The 9,457-nt window shown below is 55.9% G+C and overlaps 1 protein-coding gene across 1 annotated transcript; it reads right to left on the bottom strand.

Moving 5' to 3' along the window:
* C5AR2 (complement C5a receptor 2) lies at window positions 1–7,310 on the bottom strand. Its single transcript, XM_004597207.2, has 2 exons — window positions 7,104–7,310; window positions 1–1,265 (listed from the first exon to the last, which is right to left on the bottom strand). The coding sequence occupies exon 2, from the start codon at window positions 1,248–1,250 to the stop codon at window positions 237–239; it is 1,014 nt and encodes a 337-aa protein (XP_004597264.1). The 5' UTR covers window positions 1,251–1,265; window positions 7,104–7,310; the 3' UTR covers window positions 1–236.
* Between the last annotated feature and the right edge of the window lie 2,147 nt (window positions 7,311–9,457).

Genomic DNA, 9,457 nt, shown 5'->3' with positions numbered 1-9,457 from the left:
CGCAGCCCTCTTGGGCCCCTCAGAATCCCCCCTACTCTTGCGTCTGTCTGTCCCCTTCCCTCCCCCCTATAGTGTCAGCTCCCAGAGCACAGGTATGTCTTGTTCACTGTCACTGTCCTGTGCCTGTATCCGCACCTTGCACACAGCAAGGATAGCATTGAGTTCCTGGATCCCATCATGCCTGAAGCCAGAATTGCAGAATGGGTTAGGCAGGGAGAAGGCAGCATCCGCCCAGCCTACACCCGCATCTCAGACACCGGTTCCCGGCTGGTGAAGGTCTTGCTAATGACACTTGCGTCCTGGCCCTGCGTGTCCCTCAGGGCCCAGCGGAAGGCAGCTAGCAGCGACTGTCGGAGCTGAGCCCTCCCAAAGTACAGAAAAAGCAGGGGGTTGAGGCAGCTGTGGGCAAGGGCAAGGCCCACCACAAATGGTTCCACCTTCAGGGCCTGAACCAGGAGCTTGGAGACCGGGCGGGCCTTGGACAGGACCAGCCCCAGCAGTTGGTAGGGGGTCCAGCAAACAAAAAAACCCACGATGACAGCCATGGCCAGTGACCGCTGTCGTCGGTTCCCTCGGCAAAGAAGAGTCCCAAGGGAGCCGGCTACAACCACCAGTGGCCCCACGAAGCCGCCCAAGAACCGCATGGCCGCCACGGCATTCTCAGTCACCACCGAACCCCCGTAGTCCACCACGCATTCCAGCCGGGCCGGGAAGTGCTCCTGGTGCAGCCGCCGGTGGATGGCAGAGGGCACCGTGAGCAGCAAGGCCAGCACCCAGGCTGCCCCGCAGGCCACCTGCACCCCACGGGTCCGCCACGTCGCCATCTGCCAGGAGGGCCGGAGCACCAGCAGGCAGAGGTCAGCACTGAGGGCGGTCAGGAGCAGGACGCTGGCATACATGGACAGCAACATGACAGAGGACAGTGCCCGGCAGCCCACGGCCCCATATGGCCAGTGGCCACCCTGGGCTATGGGCACAGCCAGGATGGGCAGGGAGAGGCAGCACAGCAAGTCCGCCACGGCCAAGTTCAGGAACCAGGGGGCCCCAGCTGACCGGCCGGCCTCCTTCCAGGTCACCCAGATCACCATGGCGTTGCCTGGCACTCCCACCAGGAAGATGGCGGCATAGAGCACGAGAGGGGTCACATGGCGCGAGTTGTGGGAGAGGCACATGCCATTTGGGCAGTCCACAGGGAGATCCAGAAGGTCGCCGTAGTCCCCGTACTCATAGGTCAGTGATGCGTTCTCCATCGGGGCCGTGGATGCCTGGTCAGGGAGAGAAGCGCAAGGGGGACGTTAGCAAGGGACGCCTGACCCCGGTGCCTGGAGGACTCCTAGCCGAGGGAAACCTTGCAATTCTGGAATGTGAAACCGGGGCAACACTAGCCCTGGATGGACTCAGGTTTCCTGAATGGTATTGCCCAGTAAGACGGACATTCCAGCAACCATGGAGATAAATGTTTCCCATCTGGGCTGCCCGGTATGCTGGCTACCAGCCACCCATGGCTGTGGGATGTCCCAAACACCTAGCAGGGGCCGGTAGGCAAGTGGCACAGAGTTAAAACTCCACCCATGGAAAAAAAAAAAAAAACAAACTTCAAAACTCTACCCATGACACCCAGCATCCCAGGTTGAGTTTCAGACAATCCGGCTCCCCACTGGTGCACCTGTGGAGACAGCCGCGGATGGAGTTCCTGGCTCCTAACCTCAGCTTGTCTCAGTCCCAGCTAATAGAGCCCTTTGGGGAGTGAATCAGCAGGTGCAAAAAATGCCTCTCCGTCATTCTGAGAGAATAAATCAATCTTATATGGAAAAAATGCAAGCTAGAGAGAGTAGACAGCGTGGAGGTTTGGAGTTCACAGCCTGAACGCATCCAGGAGACAGCCACCCAAAGCCCACAGAACTTTCTAGGACCTGTCTAGAGCCCCCTGTACAAAGTGAGGCGAAGGATTGCGCTCACTCACTCGCTCGCTCAGCGCCGTGTCCCAGCTCCTCCTCTGCGTCTCTGTCCTTAATAGCCGCCTTGTGAAGTGTGTGCAGGCTCCAACTGTGTGTACTCCAGCACGCACTCCCCGCACTGACCAGGCACAAGGCTAGGAACACACAAGGTGTTTCCTGGGAGTTGGGTTCCTGGGGGAGGAGTGACTCAAGAGATAAGCAAACACACGGGATTCCAGGAGGACAGATTTACTAACTACCTCGGGAGGTGGGAGGGGCTGCACTTGAGGAAAGGGGCAGGCTGAAGGGGGAGCCAAGGAGGTGGGCTGGCCCAGGCGAGGAAAATGGTGACCTGGTGACCGGAAGCCAGAGAGGGCAAAGGTGCTCCAGGGTTGCCTTTCCCCTGGGGCTCATTGACTTTATCTTTCACTCCCATAGCAAAGGGAGTCACATGAAGATGTTGCCCTGAGAAACAGCTTACTGCATCACAGCCGAAATGGCCTCTGGCTGAAGCCACCAGCCAGGCTACACCTGTGTCATACACTAGCCAATCAGGCTGACAAAGAGAGAAAGATCTTCCACCTGCTGGTTCACTCCCCAAGTGGCCCCAATGGCTGGAGTTGAGCCAATCTAAAGTCAGGAACCAGGAGCTTCTTCCAGGTCTCCCACATGGATGCTGGGTCTCAAGGCTTTGGGCTGTTCTCAACTGCTTTCCCAGGCCACAAGCAGGGAGCTGGATGGGAACTGGAGCAGCCAAGACATGGGCCGGTGTCCTTACGTGATCTTGGCACTTGCAAGGTGAGAATTTAGCCATTGAGCCATGGCACCAGGCCCTCCAGGTGGCGTTAGACACAACTCGTCCCCATCCTGACAGCGATAGTATTTTGTACCCATCCTGCAGATGCAGAAACCAAAACACAAAGGGGGTGAACTCACCTCAGACTGCCTGGCCATATATGTAACAGAGCTGGGTTGCAAACTGCATGAGCCCCATTCTGCTACTGCAGGCCCTAGAGTGAGGGCCATGTCCCCAACCCTAGATACTGAAGAGTTAAGAGCTTCTGCCAGACCACAAGACAGACCTGAGGGGCAGCTGAGTCATCAAGGCAAACCCACCTGACCAGACTGGGGGAAGCTGAGGAGCCAATGGCTGTACAGGGCAAGGGCTTGGGCAGGTCCAGCATGCTTAGAGCTCAGTCCTCTGCTATCCTGTTCCTGCCTACAACAAAGCAAGCTCCGTCTTTAAAAATAGAGGTCTGAGGGGTGCAGTAGCCTAATGGCTAAATCCTTGCTTTGAACGCCCCAGGATCCTATACAGGCGCCAATTCATGTCCCAGCTGCTCCACTTCCCAGCCAGCTCCCTGCCTGTGGCCTGGGAAAGCAGTCGAGAACAGCCCAAAGCCTTGGGACCCTGCACCCACGTGGGAGACCCGGAAGAAGCTCCTGGTTCCTGACTTCAGATCAGCTTAGCACCAGTCGTTGAGACCACTAGGGGAGTGAACCAGCAGGTGGAAGATCTTTCTGTCTCTCCTTCTCCCCGTAAATCTGACTTTCCAATAGAAAATAAATAAATATGTTAAAGAAAACTGAAGCCTAAAACCTCTGCCTACAAAGCTGGTATCCCATATGGGCACTAGGACCCTGGTGAGTGGGCAGAGCTCTGGACCAGCACACCACACACTGGACTTCGGAGGGCTGGGCTGGAGAACCCATGCACTCCTGGGCACAAGGATTGTGGATTGATTAGGGGAAGGAGCAAGGGGAAATGGGGGTGGGAGGGAGCACCACTGTGGGAGTATCTTGCAGGTGAAGAATGACTCCTGAGGGACTCCCAACAACAAGGTCATTATACTTGCAGGTAAACAAGGGGACTGAGACCTGGTGGCTTTATGGGTCAGACTGATGCGACAACCAACACACAAGGAAAACCTGAGCTGGGCTTGTTAGCATGGAATGTTGCTGACCACCACACGCCAGCCCACATAAAAGCTAGGGCTGGGGTCCTGTCTGGCAGACCTAGATCTCAGTAAGTGTTGAAACGGGACGAGTCCATTAGGCTGGGCCATGACACTAACCAGCACACAAAGAGAACCAGGTTTGGGGGTAGTTTCTGTGGAGGGTATGTGGGCCTAACCCTGTGGAATTACAAGTCCCACAGGCTAACTTTAGAGTTGAGGTAGTGATGGGCTGAGCTAGGCATGACCATGGAACCCACCGACTCGGGTCCTGAGGCTGGGAACAGGCTGGGTAGGTCCAGGCTGCAGAACCCACATGCACACACTAGAACAGGGTGTGGGGTAGGCTTGGCCGCAACATCCACCAGCCCATACAAAGGCTGGGATGGAGGGAGCAGACTATGCTAAGTAAAGGCCTAGTATCCACTGGCAAGCATGGGATCTGGGCCCGGGAATGGACTGGGTGGGGAACTTGGGAAACTCCCCTAGTGGGTCGGAGCTCCTGCTGGTGAGCATGTGCTCCAGGCCTGGGTGTTTGGCAGGCTGGGCAAGGTAGCTCCATCCATTGGCAAGTGTGTGAGTTGGTTTTGGAAGGGGGCACGCCGGGCAGGGCCAAGCAAACCTTAGCTCACTGGCAAGTGCAGAAACCAGGCTAGAGTGCAGGCCATGCCAGGCTAGGCTGTCACACCTACTGGTTTGCTTGAGCCAGAGAAGGGAGCAGACTGAGCAAGGCCAGGTTGTAGCACCCACCAGGAAGAGTTGGTATTGGGGGCTGTATGCATACAGCATCTGGAGGCAAAGGCCAAGGCAGGTGAGGGACTATGCCAGACTGGGTCAGAGCAACCACTGGCACACACGAGATCTGTGACTGGGAATAGGCCTGGTTGGGGAGCTAAGGGGACACCATGGCTGGGTTGCGGTACCCACTAGTGAGCACAAGGGCTGGAGTAGGGGGCTGCAATCTGGTCTAGACATGGCTGCAGTGTCCCTTGGCACAAGTGTGGACTGAGTCTGGAATGCACCATACTGGGCTAAACACTAGCACCCACTGGTGCTCGTGAAAACCAATGTGGATGTAAGAGGCTGGGCTAGGTTTCTGTCCCTGCTGAGCCACACATGAGCTGTGTCTGGGTGTGGACCAGGCTTGGCTGGGCTGTAGCACCAACAATAAGAACCGGAATGGGTGAGGGCCAGTCAGTCCTGTCCTGCTAGGACAGGAGGTAGACTAAGTTAGGGCTGGGCCATGGACCCACAAGTGTGTGCAAGATCTGACATTGGGAGAGGTTCTGACGGAGGAGCTTGGGGAACTCCTCTGTCTGGACACAGTCCCTGCAGGTGAGTGCAACCAAGACAGGGCACATCCCAGATCAGGCCAGAATAATGGTACCCACTGGCATACTTTTGGCTCAGGTCTGGGGCAAGCCAGGCTGCCTATTCACATCATCCACTGGCAAATCTGAGAACTAGAATGGTGTTTGGGTCATGCTAAGTCGAGCCGCAACACCAGCCAGTTCATATTAGGGCCAGGACTGGAGGCCAACTGGGCTGGGCTAGGCTGTAGCCCCCACCAGTGTGAGTTGGAACTGGGTGTGCACTAGGCCAGGCCAGCTACAGCACCCACTAGCAAATGCTGAGATGAGGCAGGCTGCCAGACTGAGTCGCAGTGCCCAAGCAGCACACGTGAGACCTGGCGGAGAGGAGGCAGACCTGCTAGGGGGGTGTGGGGGGCTGCCCTGCTGAGCCACTACTCCCACTAGTGAGTGTGAGAACTGGGATGGGGCAGACCAGGCCAGGCAGGGATATGGGAGCTGCATGGGAGCTGGATCTCGGGAAAGCCAGACTGAGCTGACTGTATCTACTGATGCATACACAAGCCAGAGTGGGTGTTGGTTGGTTGGGCTTTGCTGCAACATCAGCTGGCAGATGCTGGCACCGGGGGTAAATTCTGTCAAGTTAGACTGCAACACCACCTGGACAGTGCAAGTTCTGGGAGTGGGAGTGGGCCCATTAGGGGAACAGTGGGCACCTCCCTCCTGGGCTGCCAATTCGTCTGGTGAACATGAGAACCAGGACTGGGACAAGCATGGCTAGACAGAGTAGCACCTGCTGGCACCAGTGTGGGCTGGCTAGTGGGGCTGGTTGAGTTGAATTAGGCTTCAATGCCCTTTGATATGTAGGAGGGCTGAACCAGTCTGCTGTACATACTGGCAAGCATGGGAATCAGGGCAGGGGATAACAGGCCTGGTGGAGGTTATTGGGGGTCACTCTGACTAGGCTTCAATTTCCACTGGTTTACGTGAAGGCCAAGTGTATGGTGGGCAGCAACACCCATTAGTTTACGTAAAAGACAGGGCTAGAAACAGAACTGACCCAGCAATTGCAACCACCAATGTGTGCATAGGCTGATTTGGGTGATGGACTGTGCCGGACCCCGTACTGGCAAGCACACACAAGAATCAGGGCTGGAATAACTTCAGATGAGGTTTCTTTGGGGATTCCCCAACTGAACCCCTGGATTCAGAACTCCAACCATGAAGAGAATTGCAGGTTTCATGGTCTGACAGTGGAGTGAATGTGTCACAGCTGAGCCTACTCAGTGCCTTAGATGGAGCAGTGGACAGCATACCCAGGTGTACACAGAGGATATGGCAGTCCCTGGGAGCCTGCAGAGGACACCTGGTACCATAACAGAGGACAGAGGACAGAACAAATTGATCAACTACCCCAGCCAAGTATCGTCCGTGAACACCTGGACAAATGGAGACTCTACGATGGACCATGTCAGCCAGTGGAGTCTGGAGAGATTTCATCATGTTTGGAGTGGCAAGATAGACAGCAATTCAGAACTGTTGAACTATCAAAACCACCTGAGCAGTGCCCTCGGAACATGTCCCACATCAGGGACCCTGGGATGGTGGGACGCTGGGTGTGGCTTCTCCCTTTATCTTCCCCATCCCCCAGATACAGGAAGGGAAAAAGAGAGTGTGGAAATAATGGTCTCACCCACTTTCCTCTAGCCCTTCACTCTTCGCACTCTAAGTAACTGTAAAAATCATAAAAAAAAAAAGGCCTGTCTTTCCTCCTCTCTATATATATCTGCCTTTCCAATAAAAATTAATAATAAAAAAAAACTGGAAGCTCCCATTGACCCAGCTACCCAATCTGTGCCTTAGTTTCCTCATCTGTTACATGGGAACCAGGGCATGCCTACCTTAGAGGATGCTGGGCGAAGGTAGCAAGCAGATCAGTGGGAAGAAGGCAGGGTGTCGGGCACAGCGGTGGACATGCCCGGGCTGCCATCAGAAAGCCTGGGTACAGGCCTAGGATTCCAGCTTCCTGCAAGTGCGTCCCCTGGGAGGCAGCAGGTGCGCAGGTCCTAGCCTGCCAAGCTGGCCATTGAGGACTGAGCCAAGGGTTAGGATCTGCCTGCCTCTCAAGTTACAAAGGAAACTCATGAGAAGCAAGAAGCAGCCAGCATGGCGGCAAGTCGGCTGCTGTTATCACAGCCACACACGGCCTGTCCACCCCACCCAGCTCTGCCCCAGCTGATTAGGTGGCCATCTCTGTCTGGGAAACTTCACCCTGCCATTTTTTTTTTTTCTGCTTTGTTTTTATTTGAAAGGCAGTGTGACAGAAAAAGAGAGAGAAACAGAGAGAATCTTCCATGTGGCTACTCCCCACACGGCTACAAAAGAAGCTGGATTGGAAGCAGAGCAGACCGGAATCAAACTAGTGCCCACATAGTACCCTGGCTCTTGAAGGCAGAGGATTAGCTAATTCAGCCACCATGCTGGACTCTATTTTTTTTTTTTAATCAGTAAAGTATAGGTGACGTTGGCTGAACATCTGGCTATGCACCAGACACGACCTCTGCGACAAGCCCCCAGGATGACTGGCGCTGTGGCACACAGGTCCCAAAAGTCGAGGTTGTGATCTCCTAATAACCCCCCCACCCCAGCCCCAGCTCCCCTTCATACATACTGCGTTCACACGTTGACAGCACAGCCTGGCACACAGGTGCACAGGTGATGTGTGGTGAGTGAAAGGGGAAACTGAGTCTCAGGGAGACTAAGAGGTCACTTGCTTTCCCAAGATGACACCACTAGTCGTGCTGGAAGGTTTGGCCCAGGCCGAACCAGTGCTCACCAGAGGGCACATGCTGGAATGTTCCCAGCTGCCCAAGCTGGGAGGCCTGCAAGCATTCATCCCCTGGGGGAAGGAACGCCGGTCCCCAGGGGTCTACAGTAGCAAAAGAAACAGCCAGGCTGGAGGGGCTGGTCCTGCGGCTGGCGATTCCTGTATGTTTAACATGTGTCTGTGCTACTCCTCCTGATAAAGTTGAAGGTGTCAAAGGCAAGGGCTGAGCGAAGATGGGACAGGGCACACGCAGCTCTGCGAGCCGGGTGTGTGACAAAAGGCTCTGACCTCTGCCCCCGGGAGGGGGTGGCTGGCTGCGCTGGAATTCGCCTCCCAAATCCTCACTCCTAGCCCCTCAGAGGTCAGCGAGCCCCTCCCCAGCCACACGCCCCTTGTCCGCCGGGATCCTTACCATCCGCGACAAGCAGGTCCCTGGATCTGGCCACTTAGGAAAAGGAGTCTGGAGCCCGGGAAGTCGGGAGTCGGTCCCCTGCACCTGCAGCCAGCGGGGCCCAGGGCTCCCCTCGTTAGCCACTCTGGGCTCTGCTGCCCGCTGCGTCCCCAGCCAAACCTTTCAGGACCGATGGGAAGCCAGGAAAGGCTTCTCCCACGCACAGCAGGATGTGTTTGCCCATCTTCTTTCCGTGAGTCACAGGTCCCCAATTACAGGCAAGGCTGGCCAGGGCTGGACTGCACTGGGCAAGCGGAAAGCTGACCTGCGGCCGCAGCCCTCATCTGGGACTCCCCTCTTTCCTGGAAGCCTCACCTCGGTGCCCTTTGGACGACTGGATTTGCGCTGACCACAGCTGCCCCCGAGGGCCTGTTCTCAAACCAGCCTGCAGCCACCTACATGGCTGGGGCCCTCCCTCAGCCCTCAGCGCTGAGGAACCTTGCGCCTGCTAGCCCAGGGTCAGGCAGGCAGGCAGTCAGCACAGAGCCTAGGCCTGCTTCAGTGAACCAAACATCAAGGCCTAAGTTTGGGCCTCAGTTTGTCCCTCTGTGGATTGGAAAGATGTTGGCCCGAGTGATACTTTTTACTTTTTTTTTGATTCAAGACAGATACGGAGAGCTCCCAGTAGCTGGTTCACTCTCCAAATCCTAGCAACAACAGCAAGAGGGCTCCCTGCCCCCTGTCATGCCAGCGAATGGCAGGGACCTCCCACTACTGACGCATTCCCTATTGTCTCTCCCCCCCTCCCCGGGTCTGCACCCCCAGGAAGCAAGAGAGAGGCATGAAACCCAGAGCCTCTGTTGTGCGGGCATTTTTTAAAAGATATATTTATTTATTTTTATTGGAAAGTCTATACACAGAGAGGAGGAGAGACAGAGAGGAAGATCTTCCGTCCAATGGTTCACTCCCCAAGTGACTGCAATGGCAGGAGCTGAGCCGATCCAAAGCCAGGAGCCAGGAACTTCCTATAGGTCTCC

Source organism: Ochotona princeps, chromosome 16 (genome assembly GCF_030435755.1).
Source record: "Ochotona princeps isolate mOchPri1 chromosome 16, mOchPri1.hap1, whole genome shotgun sequence".
NCBI lineage: Eukaryota > Metazoa > Chordata > Mammalia > Lagomorpha > Ochotonidae > Ochotona > Ochotona princeps.
Note: the sequence above shows the minus strand (reverse complement) of the source record. Positions and strands in the feature narration are given on the sequence as shown.